Source organism: Carcharodon carcharias, chromosome 19 (assembly GCF_017639515.1).
Source record: "Carcharodon carcharias isolate sCarCar2 chromosome 19, sCarCar2.pri, whole genome shotgun sequence".
NCBI lineage: Eukaryota > Metazoa > Chordata > Chondrichthyes > Lamniformes > Lamnidae > Carcharodon > Carcharodon carcharias.
The window spans coordinates 99,910,764-99,927,448 of NC_054485.1; the positions used below are offsets into that span (position 1 = coordinate 99,910,764).

Below are 16,685 nucleotides of genomic sequence, written 5' to 3' on the forward strand. Positions count from 1 at the left end.
TTGCCCTCCTCGTCCTTCTCAACCTGTCTGCATCCTTTGGCACAGCTGACCATGCCATCCTCTTCCCAATGCCTCTCCACTGTTATCCAGCTGGGTGGGACTGCTCTCACCTGGTCCCACTCTTATCTATCAAATCATAGGCAGAGAATCCGCTGGAATGGTTTCTCTTCCCACTGCTGCACAGTTACCTCTGGTTTCCACTTAGGATCGATCCTTGGCCCCCTCCTATTTCTCATCCACCTGCTCCATCATCTGAAAGGTACACAAATGAATTAGGAGCAGGAGTAGGCCACTCGGCCCTTCAAGCCTGCTCCAACATTCGATAAGATCATGGCTGATCTGATTGTAACCTCAACCCCACATTCCTGCCTACCCTCGATACCCTCCATAACCTTTCATACCCCCCTTATTAATTAAGAATCTATCCAGCTCTACCTTAAAAATATTCAAAGACTCTGCTTCCACCGCCTCTTGAGGAAGAGAGTTCCAAAGACTTACTACCCTCAGAAGAAACTTCTTCTCATCTCTTGCCTTAAATGAGCAACCCCTTATTTTTAAATCGTGACCCCCTTGTTCTACATCCTCCGACAAGAGGAAACATGCTCTCCACATCCACCCTGTCAAAACCCCTGAGGATCTGAAAGCTTTCAATCAAGCCACCTCTGACTCTTCTGAACTCCAGCGGATACCAGCCTAACCACTCCAACCTTTCATTGTATGACAACTCGCCCATTCCCAGTATTAGTCTAGTAACCCTTCTCTGAACTGCTTCCAATGCATTTACACCTTTCCTTAAGTAAGGAGACCGTCCCACAAGTTTCCACTGACAAAGCCCAGCTCTCTCTCAGCACCAGCTCCCTCGGCTCCTCCACTGTTGCTAAATTGTCAGGCTGCTTATCCGACACCCAGCACTGAATGAGCAGGTATTTCCTCCTTTTAAATATTGGGAAGACTGAAGCCACTATCTTTGATCCCTGCCACAAACTCCGTTCCCTAGCTGCTGACTTCATCCCACTTCCGGGCAATGGTCTGACACTGACCCAGACTGTTCGCAACCTTGGTATCATATCTGACCTCGGGATGAGCTTCCAGCCATATATCCATTCCATGACTAACACTGCTTATTTCCACCCAACTCCAGAGCTGCCTCAGCTCACTGGCTGCTGAACCCCTCGCTCATGTCTTCATTTACTGGACTGAACTATTCTAACACACCCCTGGCTAGTCTCCCATGTTCCACCCTTCATGAACTTTAGGGATGTCCAGAACTCTGCTGCCTGTCTTAATTTGCACTAAGTTCCATTCATTCATCACCCCGTGTGCTCACTGACCTACACCAGCTCCCAGTTAAATAATACCTCGACTTTAAAATTCTCACCCTTGTTCTCAAAGCCCTCCATGGCCTCGCCCCTCCTCCAGACCCACAACCCTCCGAGATATCTGCACTCCTCCCATTCTGGCCTCTTGTGCATTCTCAGATTTTAATGGCTCCACCATTGGTGGCCCTGCCTTCCAGGCCCCAAGCCCTGGAATCCACTCCCTACACCTCTCCGCCTCTCCAGCTCACTTTCCCTCCATTAGGACACTCCTTAAAGCCTACCTCTTTGGCAAAGTTGTTGGCCATCTGACCTAATATCTCCTGCTCACACCCCTTGGGACATTTTATTACATTAAAGATGCTGTATAACTAAAATCAGTTGTTATTTTGTTTTGATGTACATAAGGCACACAAAGTGCCAATGAAAATTTCATACCTTACAGGGCAGGTACAGTGCTAGTTAGAAACAGAGTCAAGATCCCTCTACACTGTCCCATCAAACACTCCCAGAACAGGTACAGCACGGGGTTAGATACAGAGTAAAGCTCCCTCTACACTGTCCCATCAAACACTCCCAGGACAGGTACAGCACAGGGTTAGATACAGAGTAAAGCTCCCTCTACACTGTCCCCATCAAACACTCCCAGGGCAGGTACAGCACGGGGTTAGATACAGAGTAAAGCTCCCTCTACACTGTCCCCATCAAACACTCCCAGGGCAGGTACAGCACGGGGTTAGATACAGAGTAAAGCTCCCTCTACACTGTCCCATCAAACACTCCCAGGGCAGGTACAGCACAGGGTTAGATACAGAGTAAAGCTCCCTCTACACTGTCCCATCAAATACTCCCAGGACAGGTACAGCACAGGGTTAGATACAGAGTAAAGCTCCCTCTACATATTTTTTATTCATTTACAGGATGTGGGTATCGCTGGCTAGGGCAGAGCTTATTACCAATCCCTAGTAGCCCTTGAGAAGGTGGTGGTGAGCTCCCTTCTTGAACCACTGCAGTCCCTTTGGTGTAGGTACACCCACAGTGCTGTTAGGGAGGGAGTAACAAGATTTTGACCCAGCGACAGTGAAGGAACGGCGATATATTTCCAAGTCAAGATGGTGGGTGGCCTGGATGGGAACTTCCAGGTGGTGGTGTTCCCATGCATCTGCTGCCCTTGCCCTTCTACATGGTAGCGGCCATGGTTTTGGAAGGTGCTGTCTAAGAAGCCTTGGTGAATTCTTGCAGTGCATCTTGTAGATGGTACACACTGCTGCTACTGTGTGTCAGTGGTGGAGGGAGTGAATATGGATGTGGTGCCAATTAAGTGGGCTGCTTTGGCCTGGGCGGTGTCAAGCTTCTTGAGTGTTATGGGAGCTGCACTCATCCAGGCAATTAAGAGTATTTCATCACGCTCCTGACCTGTGCCTTGTAGATGGTGGACAGGCTTTGGGGAGTCAGGAGGTGAGTTACTTGCTGCATGATTCCCAGCCTCTGACCTGCTCTTGTAGCCACAGTGTTTATGTAGCTGGTCCACTTCAGTTCCTGTTCAATGGTAACATCCAGGATGTTGATAGTGGGGGATTCGGTGATGGTAATGCCATTGATCATCAAGGGATAATGGTTGGATTCTCTCTTGTTGACGATGGTCATTACCTGGCATTTGCATGGCATTAATGTTACTTGCCACTTGTCAGTCCAAGCCTGGATATTGGCCAGGTCTTGCTGCACTTGGACATGGACTGCTTCAGTATCTGTGGAGTCGCTCTACACTGTCCCATCAAACCCTCCGAGGGCAGATACAGCACAGACTAGATACAGAGTAAAGCTCCATCTACACTGTCCCATCAAACCCTCCGAGGGCAGATACAGCACAGACTAGATACAGAGTAAGTTCCATCTACACTGTTCCATCAAACACTCCCAGGGCAGGTATAGATACTCTCAGTACTATAGATACAGACAAAGTGTGGAACCAAGACCAGTTGCGATCCACCCGACCCAGCCTCCAGTGTGAAATGTTTTTGAGATGAGTGTCAGAGTTGGCTGGTACATTTTGGTAGTGTCCATCTTTGCTGAAAGGTCAGTTCCAAAATGTACACCTGTTGTTTATGAACAATAAGACAGCACCTTCGATGAAATGCCATTTGACAATGTGAGTAGCTTTCTGCCCGAACAACATTGGCATTAAGTGGTGTGCTGCTCCACTCAGTTTGCCCTCAATACTCTTTATCACTGCAGGGTTCTAAAGTATCGATCCCTCCTGGCTCCACACTGGCTCACAGTGACAAACTGTTAATAGGTGGACATTCCTCTGTCTGCCATGTTGCTGGGTCAGCAGCAGTGCCAGCAAGGGGAACATCTTAACTCCTGTCTTTGCTGGCAGAGATTTCCAGGTTGTCAAGGGTTTCTGGGGTGAGATAAAATGTACCGTGAACTCCATGCTGCCGGGTCTTATCATTATGGACAAGTAATGCTATTCGGCCCATCTTAACTCATCCACACAGAGAAGCCTGGCAATTCAACCTTTGCCACCCCCTTCCTCGTCACTACCTCTCTCCCACTGTAGCATATAATTGTGACGGAAAGGACTCTTCGCTTCGTAGCTTCCCTGCTCTCCCTCACGGTGTGAAGGATGTTCGGAATGTTTATTTTACTGACTGCGGTACTGAGAGACTGCTGCGCTGTCAGAGGCACCCTCTTTTGGATGAGATATTAAACCAAAGCCCTCTCTGTCCTCTGAGGTGAACCTAAAAATCCCTCAACACTATTTTGTAGAAGAGCAAAGGGTGGAGGGGTTCTCCCTGATGTCCTGGCCAATATTTAATCCCTCGACCAACATCACTAAAAACAGATTATCTGGTCGTTGCCACTTTGCTGTTTGTGGAGCTTGCTGTGTGCAAATTAAATTGGCTGTTGCATTTCCTACATTGCAACAGCGGCTACACTTCAAAAAGTACTTTTTTAAAAATCCTTTCACGGTTTGTGGGTATCACTGGCAAGGCCAGCATTCCTTACCCGTCCCTAATTGCCCTTGAATGGCTTACAAGGCCATCTCAGAGGGCAGTTAAGAGTCAACCACATCGCTGTGGGTTTAGAGTCACATGTAGGCCAGACCAGGTAAGGACGGCAGATTTCCTTCCCTAAAGGGCATTAGTGAACCAGATGGGTTTTTTTATGACAATCGATGATAGTTTCATGGTCATCATTACTGAGACAAGCTTTCAATTCCAGATTTTATTTACCAGCTGCTATCGTGAGATTTGAATCTCTAATCCTAAAGTATTAAACTGGAGGTTTACTAAATCACTAGTCTAGTGACATTACCACTATGTCAACATCTCCCTTTAAAGGCTGCAAAATGCTTTAGGATGTCCTGAGGTTGTGGCAAGTGCCATATAAAATGAAAGACGCTGAATAAATGACAGGATTTCTTTATTAAACCTGCTCCCTGGTGACTGACACTCACGAGCCAATAACCCAGATTGACCTTTCCCATGTACGGGTCGGATTAGGTTAAAATTACTCCCTGTTTGCGGGCCTCGCCCTGATGGTTCCCTGTCGCCGAACGCCCCGTCCCCCCATGTCCTGCCTCCATTGGCCGCCCGACATGTCAATCATCACAAAGCCCCACCTTCCCACCGCCGATTTGAATGTTTCTTGCGACCTGATTGACAGTCGAGAATCATCCAATCAACAGCCGCTTTCTCCCATCTCCAACATTTTTATAACTGGCAAACAAACAACAGTGTTTGAAGGATTTTTGTTTTCAACCTAACATGCCCCCGATGAATTTTCTTCCCTGAGTTTGCTTACGGCAGTGTCCTGGGGTGTAATTCTTTAAATCCCTTTGGATCAGGCTCAATCCTGGAGGGTTGGCATCCCAACCTGGTACCCACCAGTCAGACAGGCTGAGAAAAACTCTAAGGGGGTACTTCAACAACAACTTGCATTTACTTAGCGCCTTCAACGTCATAAACCATCGCGAGGCACTTCACAGGTCAGCCACCCAAAGCGATATTCAGGCAGATGACCGAAAGCTTGGTCAAGGAGATGGGTTTCAGAAGTGCCTTAAAGGAGAAAGGGAGCTAAGAGAGGCGGATAGGTGTAGGGAAGGAACTCCAGAGGTTAGGGCCCAGGCAGCCAAAGGCATGCCCGCCTCTGGTGGAGGAATGAAAACCGGGAGGCTCAAGGTGCCAGAATCGGAAGAGTGCAGATATCTCAGCTGGAGGATGCCGCAGAGACCGGGAGGGGAGAGAGGTCACGAGGGATTTTCAAACGAGGGACGAGAGTCTGGACGAGATCGAGGCCTTGTCAGAGCTGAGCACTAACGTGGGCCAGCCAGCGCAACAGGCGATGGGTGAACGAACAGGGCTCGGTGCGAGTTAGGATACAGGCAGCAGAGTTTCGGGTGACCTGAAGTTTAAGGAGGGAGGACGTTGGGAGGGGCCGGCTGGACGAGCACCAGAACAGGCGGAAGATTTGGTATCTCCGGGCCAACACGCCAGCTGAGACCCAAGTTTTGGTCAGGCAGGTGGTGGGTGGGGGGGGGCGGGTCCGGGGGTGGAGGTGCAGAGGTGAGGTGGGCGAAAGGATTTCAAAGTTGCAAGGCCAAATTTAGGAGACAATCTCCCAAACCGTATTTTGTTCTAAATATCTTTCCCGGTTTCCCTAAATAACAGCGGGGATTGCGAACGGTGGGAGCTTGAGTCCTTATATCCTGGAAAGAGTGCACGGTGCCCCTGTCTGTTTACAGCAACAACTTGCATTGACGTAGAGCCTGCACCAGAGCAGATTCTTCCCGAGGCACTTCACAGGAGCCGTTTCCATTTAAAAATAGCAATTGGCCCAGAGCCACATGATGAGATATTCGGAAGGGTGATCAGAATCTTAGTCAAAGAGGCAGGTTTGAAGGAGTGTTGGAAAGGGAGGTAAAGGATTAGGGATGGAGTTCCAGAGCTCGGGGCCATGGGAAGTTGAAGTCAATGATGGGGCGATGAAAATCACCTAGGCTGATTGTTCAGAAGGGTCCAGGCATGTGTAAGAACGGCTGTTCCAAATTTCACGTTGGAGCAGCTAAACCTGTGCCCTCGACAATCTGACTGTGTAAACAGGCACGAGACAACAGGCAGTTGTCTATTGGATGCAATGCTGCTCCTTCGTATATGAACCCCAACAGGGTGCAGTCAGAGTCATGTCCAGTAGATGGCGGTGCACTCATGCCCACAGACAGAACGCATGCAGCTTGGTTATTCTTAAGAACGTGGATCCGGTTTTAACCCTACCAGATCGCCACTGGTCTAAAATAGCAGACGGATGCTTCCCGATGCGTTGGCATCTGTCGTCTATTATACCTACTGCCTTTTCAATGGTGACAGAATCAGCCCTCCAGCTCCGCCCACTGCAGAGAGGTGGAAAGGTGCACAGGGGGAGTTCCAGAGCCAGGGCCCAGGTAGCTGAAGGCATGAGCGCCACTGGAGAAGCGATGCAATACAGGTGGCACAAAAGGCCATGATTGGAAGAGTGCAAATGTCTCAGAGTTGTAGAACACGAGGAGATTACAGAGATAGGAAGGGGTGAGTGTATATATTCAGAAGTCAAGGATTTCATCCCTCGACACTGTCCCAACAAGCACTCCCAGGGCAGGTAGAGCACGGGTTAGATACAGAGTAAAGCTCCCTCTACACTGTCCCATCAAACACTCCCAGGACAGGTACAGCACAGGGTTAGATACAGAGTAAAGCTTCCTCTACACTGTCCCATCAAACACTCCCAGGACAGGTACAGCACGGGGTTAGATACTGAGTAAATCTTCCTCTACACTGTCCCCATCAAACACTTCCCAGGGCAGGTACAGCACAGGTTAGATACAGAGTAAAGCTCCCTCTACACTGTCCCATCAAACACTCCCAGGACAGGTACAGCACGGGGTTAGATACAGAGTAAAGCTCCCTCTACACTGTCCCATCAAGCACTCCCAGGGCAGGTCAAACAGCTGGCCACAATTGACTCCCTGACTCATGCATGAAGTATGATTGCTCGGGTGTGGTAAGTGGCATTCGTGGAATCCTCAATGCAGAAGGAGAGAAAATCTGATCAAAGAAGAGCTGTAATTCCCTCACTTTTCTGCTGCATGTTCTGTCATTCCAAATTCCTATCTTGCTGAGGCCTCTTTGCCTGCAACTGTACAAGAAGCATATTGCAACTTTTCATTCATCCGCTTCTGGGGGGAAGCATATTGTGATGGATTTGTCAGTCAAAAAGGTGCCTATCACTGCAGACAGAGCATAGGGAGGGGATTATATCGGAATTATCACACACAGTGGATAATGAGCCTGGATTTCAGAAGCCTGCCTGTCTTGGTTCAATGGAGAGGCCCCACATCTGTGCAAACAGCATGCTCTGCAAGGCTATGTTACTATGTTAGCTCTCTAACCAGTCTCTGTCATTCGTGGAGTGTGAGATAGCCAGTCTGAAGGTATTGATTTGCTCTGCATGACACCTCAATACCTCAAGATAAGTATCCAAAGGAATAATGGTACCATGCCATAAAATTGAAAAATTCTCACCCAAGCAGATGTACAGAATTACAGCATTCAGTGGGCACAGTGAATAGGTACAGAAACACCCTTCAGTACTCAGAGGGCTCTGGGTACAGAAACACCCCTTCAGTACTCAGAGAGCACTGGGTACAGAAACACACCTTCAGTACTCAGAGAGCACTGGGTACAGAAACACCCCTTCAGTACTCAGAGGGCACTGGGTACAGAAACACACCTTCAGTACTCAGAGGGCACTGGCGCTGGGTACAGAATCACACCTTCAGTACTCAGAGAGCACTGGGTACAGAAACACACCTTCAGTACTCAGAGGGCACTGGGTACAGAAACATTCCTTCAGTACTCAGTGGGCACTGGGTACAGAAACACTCCTTCAGTACTCAGTGGGCACTGGGTACAGAAACACTCCTTCAGTACTCAGAGGGCACTGGGTACAGAAACACTCCTTCAGTACTCAGAGGGCACTGGATACAGAAACACCCCTTCAGTACTCAGAGGGCACTGGGTACAGAAACACACCTTCAGTACTCAGAGGGCACTGGGAACAGAAACACCCCTTCAGTACTCAGAGGGCACTGGGTACAGAAATACATCTTGAGTACTCAGAGGGCACTGGGAACAGAAACACCCCTTCAGTACTCAGAGGGCACTGGGAACAGAAACACCCCTTCAGTACTCAGAGGGCACTGGGAACAGAAACACCCCTTCAGTACTCAGAGGGCACTGGGTACAGAAATACACCTTGAGTACTCAGAGGGCACTGGGTACAGAAACACACCTTCAGTACTCAGAGGGCACAGTGACTGGGTACAGAAATACCCCTTCAGCACTCAGAGGGCACTGGATACAGAAACACCCCTTCAGTACTCAGAGGGCACTGGGTACAGAAACACACCTTCAGTACTCAGAGGGCACAGTGACTGGGTACAGAAACATACCTTCAGTACTCAGAGGGCACAGTGACTGGGTACAGAAACACTCCATCAGTACTCAGAGGGCACTGGCGCTGGGTACAGAAACACACCTTCAGTACTCAGAGGGCACTGGGTACAGAAACACACCTTCAGTACTCAGAGGGCACAGTGACTGGGTACAGAAACACCCCTTCAGTACTCAGAGGGCACAGTGAATAGGTACAGAAACCCTCCTTCAGTACTCGGAGGGCACTGGGTACAGTAACATTCCTTCAGTACTCAGAGGGCACAGTGACTGGGTACAGAAACCCTCCTTCAGTACTCAGAGGGCACTGACAACAGAAACACTCCTTCAGTACGCAGAGTACAGAAATTCGATTGTACCACCTGGAGGCCAGTAGATACTATGGAGCCCAAGGTCAACAGGTTGGCAGTGTTGACGGTCTCTCATGTCAAGAGCAAGACCTGCCCTTCCAGGAATTCATCCCCAAACATTGAGAAATGCAGGCCACCATGTCACACTCACCCTTCGGAATGAGGGAATGATCACCACGCAATCATCCAGTATCTTGAGCTGTAAACTGTCAGGTTAACAGAACCTAAACTAGACAAATAGATGGCAGTGAGGACAAGCAATATATTTACCAGAATTATAGACATACTCTTGCTCCACAGGATATGGGAAACAGTAAAGCCTCTTCTCATGCTCAATATCATTCAAGGGCTTGATTTTTATTCCAGGAGCTGCTTGAATCAAATAGCATAGAAGGAGGCTGTTTGGCCGATTGTCCCTGTACCAGAGCTATCCAATTAATCTCACTTCCCCCTGCTCCTTCCCCGTGGCCCTAAAATTATCTCCCCTTTCCAGCTCTTATCCAGTTTCCTTTATTGAACTTGCTTCCACCCACCTTTTCAGGCAGTGCATTCCAGATCACTATAATTCACTGCATTGGAAAAATTCTCCACATCACCTCCTGTTCTTTTGACAACTGTTTTAAACCTGTACTTTCTGGTTACTGACACTCCCCCCGGATCAAAATCCTGGAACTCCCTCCCTAACAGCGTTGTGGGTGCACCTACAGCACATGGACCGCAGCGGTTCAAGAAGGCAGCTCAGCACCACCTTCTGAAGGGCAATTAGGGAGGGGCAATAAATGCTGGCCCAGCCAGTAAAGCCCACATCCCATGAATGAATAGGAAAAAGGAAACTGTGTCTCCAGCTCTGCTCTGTCAAACCACTTCATAGTTTTGAACGCCTCAATTGAATCTCCCCTGAACCTTTCACGATTGCCAAGATTTCCTAAGAGTGAAAACAGCTCAAGGGATAAAGGAAGGCTTGCATTCGGATAGTACTTTTTTTCACAACCTCACAGTCAATAGCACCTTTGAAACGTGGGGCAGGATTTTCAATGCCGCGGGCAGGACGGGAAGGTTTGGAAAGCCGTTGACTCTTAGCGGCTCTCCAAATTTTCCCCTCCCACCAGCGACGATGCCCACCGGAAAATCTCTCCCGTGGGGGTCACTGTTGTAATGTGGAAACGCTGCAGCCAATTTGCGAGCAGCAAGCTCCCACTAACAGCAACGTGATAGTGTCCAGGTGATCCGGGGTGTTTTTCTTTTTGTGTGTGGTGTTGATTGATGGATAAATATTGGCTTGGACCCTGGGGAGAACTTCCCTGCTCTTCCTGGGAACAGTGCTGTGGGACTTTTCACGTCCGCGCGAAGCAGGCAGACGCATGGATGTCCCATCTGGAGGACGACACCTCCAACAGTGCAGCATTCTCTTTGCGCTACATTGGAGTGTCAGCCCATGATGTTTATGCGCTCGAGCCCTGGAGTGGGATTTAGCATTTAAGCGAGCATATACATATATATAGTGCCTTTCATAACACCAGGATGTCCCAGAGCATTTTACAATGAGATACTTCTGAAGGGTACTCACTGTTGTAATGCAGGCAGTGCAGCAGCTAATTTTGCGGGGAGGCATTGGCGTAGTGGTATTGTCATTGGGCTAATATTCCACAGTCCCAGGGTAATGCTCTGAGGACCTGGGTTCAAATCCTACCATGGCCGATGTTTATAATTTGAACCCAATACAAATCTGACCATGAAACCATCTGGTTCACTAATGTCCTTCAGGTAAGGAAATCTGCTGTCCTCACCTGGTCTGGCCTACATGTGACCCTTGACTCTTAAAAATGCGCTTTAAACAAGGGCAATTAGGAATGGGCAAAAAATGGGCATAAGCAAAAAAAAAGAAAAGAAAGATCAAAAACACAGTTGCTGGTCAGAATCCTGGTACCCCCTCCCTAATGGTGCTGTGGGTGTGCCTAACCCACATGGGCTGCAGCGGTTCAAGAAGGCAGTTCACCCCCACCTTCTCAGGAGCAACAAAGGATGGTCAACAAACGCTGGCCTAGCCAACGATGCCCACATCCCACCAACGAATAAAAAAAGTCCGATAGCCAGGTATACCTTTGATCAGATGATCTGTCTTCGTGTTGTTGTCAATGGTTCCAGCAGGACCTGCACCTGCTGCCCCCTGAAAATGGAAGCAGTGGCTGGTGAACTCAGCTTTGAAGCTCAAAGGCTGCATAGTGCCTAATGAAAAGACAAGGTTGCTGTTACCCCCCCCCCCCCCCCCCCGCCCCCCCCCCCGTCCAGCTTGCGTTGAGCCGCACTGGGGCTGTGTAGGAGGCCACGGTCAGAGTGAGAGTGGGAGGGAGAATTAAAATGGCAAGGGGTCAGAAGCTCGGGGTCAGACTTGCAGACTGAACAGAGAGGCATTCAGCAAAGCAATCGCCCTATTTGCATCTGAACTCCCCAGTGTAGAGCAGAGCAGGGAATACAGCATACTAAATTGGAAGAAGCGTAAATAAGCCGCTCTTTCACCTGGGCGGAGTGTGTATGTTGCCCCCTGATATTTATACAAGGCAACTGTATAGGATGGTTATATTAAAGGCCTCTGCTATTTTCTTTAAAGGTCCTTAATTTGAACCCTATAGCCAGCAGTAACCTAATCCGTGGGAGTCGAGACATGTTTTGCTATTTTTCAGAAGCAACGACAGCAACCTGTCTTTCTATAGATAAAAGCAAAATAGTGCAGATGCTGGAAATCTGAAACCTGGAAAAACTCAGCAGGTCTGACAGCATCTGCAGAGAGGAACACAGTTGCTCGGGGTGGGGGGTCGCATAACTATTTAGCACGGAGGAGTCTCGTTCGTTATCGGAATTAACCAGACAAATCGCTCCACTAACTAAAAACGGCCATGCATAGTTACGTGATCCCCCGAGCAACTGTATCCCTCTCCGCAGATGCTGTCAGACCTGCTGAGTGTTTCCAGGTATTTTTGTTTTTGCTTTTGTCTTTCTATAGCACCTTTAAAAGAGTATAACATCCCAAGGGGCTTCACAGGAGTGTTGTCAAGCAAAATTTGACACTGAACCACGTAAGGAGATATGGAGGGGCTGTGTAAGGAGGGGAGACAGTGGTCTAATGGTAATGTTACTGGAAATGCAATCCAATAGCTGATGCTCTGGGGACTTGGGTTCAAAATCTGCAATGTCAGCTGGTAGAATTTAAATTCAATTAATAATTCTGAAATATGAAACAAACATTGTAAAAACCCATCTGTTATCCTTACTTGGTCTGGCCCACATGTGACTCCAGACTCATAGCAATGTGGTTGACTCTTCACTGCTTGCTAAAATAGCCAAGCAAGTCACTCTGTTCAAGCAACTACTGCTGGCCTTGCCAGTCACACCTACATCCCATGAAAAAATTTTTAAAAATATTAAGAGAGATGACCAAAAACTTGGTTGACGAGGTAGGTTTTAAGAAGCATTTAAAAGGTAGGGAGAGTTGTAGACTGGCAGCTGTCTGTATTGGGAGAGGATATTAAATGAAGTGTTGCCCACCAAAATACTCTGTAGCTTCTTTAATGTGTGCGAGCAGGCATCTCAAGTAGCACCCTGGCTGCTTAACTCCATGCAGCCATTCCGAGTGCGAGTTTTAACTCCTTTTCCAGCACGATATCTTGCATTAACCGCTGGCCAATGTGTATGGGGGATATCAAAACCACCCCTCTCCAACCCCCCCTACACCCCCCACCCCACCTCGTAACTATTATGAAGGGGGTGGAAATCACAGAATTGTTCCAGTGCAGCAGGAGGCCATTCAGCCCTTTGTGTCTGTGCCAGCTCTCCAAATGAGCAATTCACCAAGTGCCTTCTCCTCGTAAGCCTGCACATTCTTCCTTTTCAAATAATGATCCAATTCCCTCTTGAATAATGCCTTGATTGAACTTGCTCCACCTCACACTCAGGTAGTGCATTTCCAGACCCTAACCACTTGTGGGTGAAAAAAGTTTCTCCTCATGTTGCCATTGCACCTTAGGCCAATTATCCTAAATCCCTGCCCTCTCCACCTCGCTCCTTCCTCCAGTGGGGAGCAGTTTCTCCCATTCCGTTCTGTCCAGACCCCTGACGATTTTGTACGCCTCTGTCAAATCTCCTCTCAACCTTCTCTTCTCCAAGGGAAACGGTCCCAACTTCTCCAGTCTATCAGCATTAATGACGCTCCTCATCTCTGGAACCATTCTCCTGAATCTTTCTATTTGACAGTGGGAAGAGCTAAATTAAAGTGGGAGAAGGAAAAGTGTGGAGTATAAATGGCAGCCGAGATCAGTTGAGGAAATGCCCGTGTCAGTGTGCAGTAGATTCAACGTTTATTCTATCTGCTTCTGAATTCTTCTCTTCATTTCCTTTCTCAGCAGGGATTTCTGAGCCGAAGGTTAAAGGGTTCAATCAAGCGAACCAAAAGTCAGCCCAAACTGGATCGGACCAGCAGCTTCCGGCATATCCTGCCCCGTTTCCGGAGTGCGGATCATGATAGGTCAGAACATCAGGGGTTTTACTCGATTTGTTTTCCTTTTTGCCTTCAGTAAATTATATTTTAATGGCTTTAAGTGTTACTCCAAGCTACTGGTGTTTACATCTGTGCCTGCGTGAGAGGAAATTGCGCCTGTAAGCTCAACTGTATCTGTGGGTCTGACTATGTACACGGAGGTGTATGTGTTTGTGGGCATGGGGACATCTGTATCTGCATGCTTGGACAGCTACAAATATAGTTACAGGGTCATATGTATGTGCCCACCTGTGTGCAGGTCAGTCTGTTTGTGCAGCACAACAAGCAGTAATTCCTGCAACATCGAAAACCTCACTTGATGTGAATTCGGACGTGGGTGATTAATCTAGTTTGTTCGATATGGGTTCCAGCATTCTGTATCAGGTAGTCAATCACTCTATTGCTGCTTTGTATATTATGGGCTGTAAAACACAAAGACTGGAAAGTACACCGTAATTAACTGCTAAGGACCATTATTGAGTGGTACTCATTATCCCTGGAGGCCACCACTAATACTGTACTTACTACTGAGTCTAAAAAAGCAACTATTCACCATTATGGTCCATTATAACAGGTACTTAAGCGTACAGAGAGATAGTGACCCATAGACTCAATCACTGACAGATACTGACTTATAGAGCCCACCACTGAGAGATGCTGACCCATAGAGTCCATCACTGACAGACACTGACCCATAGAGTCCATCACTGACAGACACTGACCCATAGAGTTCATCGCTGAGAGAGACTAATTCATGGAGTCCATCACTGACAGACACTGACCCATAGAGTCCATCACTGACAGACACTGACCCACAGAGTTCATCGCTGAGAGAGACTAATTCATGGAGTCCATCACTGACAGACACTGACCCATAGAGTTCATCGCTGAGAGACACGAATTCATGGAGTCCATCACCGATAGATACTGACCCATAGAGTACAAGACTGAGAGACACTAATTCATGGAGTCCATCACTGACAGACACTGACCCATAGAGTTCATCCCTGAGAGAGACTAATTCATGGAGTCCATCACTGACAGACACTGACCCATAGAGTTCATCCCTGAGAGAGACTAATTCATGGAGTCCATCACTGACAGACACACCCATAGATTTTATCGCTGAGAGACATGAATTCATGGAGTCCATCACTGACAGACACTGACCCATAGAGTTCATCGCTGAGAGATACGAATTCATGGAGTCCATCACCGATAGATACTGACCCATAGAGTACAAGACTGAGAGACACTAATTCATGGAGTCCATCACTGACAGACACTGACCCATAGAGTTCATCCCTGAGAGAGACTAATTCATGGAGTCCATCACTGACAGACACTGACCCATAGAGTTCATCCCTGAGAGAGACTAATTCATGGAGTCCATCACTGACAGACTCTGACCCATAGAGTTCATCACTGAGAGAGACTAATTCATGGAGTCCATCACTGACAGACACAGACCCATAGAGTTCATCGCTGAGAGAGACTAATTCATGGAGTCCATCACTGACAGACACTGACCCATAGAGTTCATCACTGAGAGAGACTAATTCATGGAGTCCATCACTGACAGACACTGACCCATAGAGTTCATCGCTGAGAGAGACTATCCATACAGCCCATCACTGACAGACACTGACCCATAGAGTTCATCACTGAGAGAGACTAACACAGAGGGCAGAATGTTTCTGTGGGTGTGTGGGGGCAGGGGGAACCCGCACGCTGACGCGGGGTGATGTTGGGTAGAACTCCCGGCGTCACCCTGTGTCATTTACATTTTCAGGTCGGTAGGCGTGCAGCTGAGTCAGCTGCACACCCGCCCACCTGTCAACGGCCTAATAAGAAACCAATTCAGCTCATTATTGGACCTGCCCGTCCAAGCTTAAGGTTGGCGGGCAGGCTGGCAGCCCAGGTGCGCTTGTGAATATAAACGTGACACCTCATCCAGTGGTGGATGAGGCTTCATGAGGGTTTTTTTAAATTTTACTGAAAGGTTGCAATAAAAGTTATGGACATGTCCCGACCACCATCACATGAGGGGGCACGGCAGGGAACATTTTTAAACACCTTCATTAAAAGTTTCAAAATGGAGCCGTTCTCCCTGGGGCAGCATTGAGGCGCATGCGTGAAAGAGTGCTGAGGGAATCCCTGCTGCCCACACAGGGAGGGTATAGCGCTTCCTGGCGGACGTCACGCTGGGCGGGCCTTAATTGGCGCCGATCGGGAGCCCGCCTGCTCGTCCCCGCTCCCGCTCTTCCCCCCCAATGGGGGAAAAGTTTTTCCCGTAGAGTCCCTCGCTGAGAGTGACTAACCCATAGGGTCCATCACTGATGGACAATGACCGATAGAGTTCATTACTGACGGACACCCATAGAATCCGTCACATAGAAACATAGAAAATAGGAGCAGGAGTAGGTCATTCGGCCCTTTGAGTCTGCTCGGTCGTTCAATATCATCATGGCTGATCCACTATATTATATTATCCAATATATTACCCCCAATCCTATGTGCTTTAATTTTACACACTAACCTCTTATGTGGGACTTTATCAAAAGCTTTCTGAAAATCCAAGTATACCACATCCACTGGATCTCCCTTATCTAGTCTATGAGTTACATCCTCAAAAAACATCAGTAGGTTTTGTCAAACATGATTTCCCTTTTATAAATCCATGTTGGCCTTGTCTAATTCCATTGATATTTTCCAAATGTCTTGTTTTCACATCCTTTATATTAGACACCAGCATTTTCCCCACTATTGATTTTAGGCTAATTGGTCTGTAATTCCCTGTTTTCTCCTTCTATCCTTTTTTAAGTAGTGGGGCTACATTTGCCAATCCTCCAATCTGCTGGGACTATTCCAGAATCTTCAGAACTTTGGAAGTTGACAACCAATGCATCATTATTTCCATGGCCACCTCCTTTAGTACCTTGGGATGTAGATTATCGGGCCCTGGGGATTTATTGGCTTTCAGTCCCATTAATTT

The 16,685-nt window shown here is 48.0% G+C and overlaps 1 protein-coding gene across 4 annotated transcripts in view; it reads left to right on the top strand.

The window, feature by feature from the left end:
- LOC121291651 (ras/Rap GTPase-activating protein SynGAP-like) overlaps positions 1-16,685 on the top strand; it is a 718,122-nt gene that overhangs the window by 481,760 nt on the left and 219,677 nt on the right. For all 4 annotated transcript variants that reach the window (XM_041213126.1, XM_041213127.1, XM_041213129.1 and 1 more), the window contains one exon: positions 13,557-13,678. In XM_041213126.1, the coding sequence (XP_041069060.1) occupies positions 13,557-13,678 (122 nt within the window). The remainder of the gene's footprint in view (positions 1-13,556; positions 13,679-16,685) is intronic.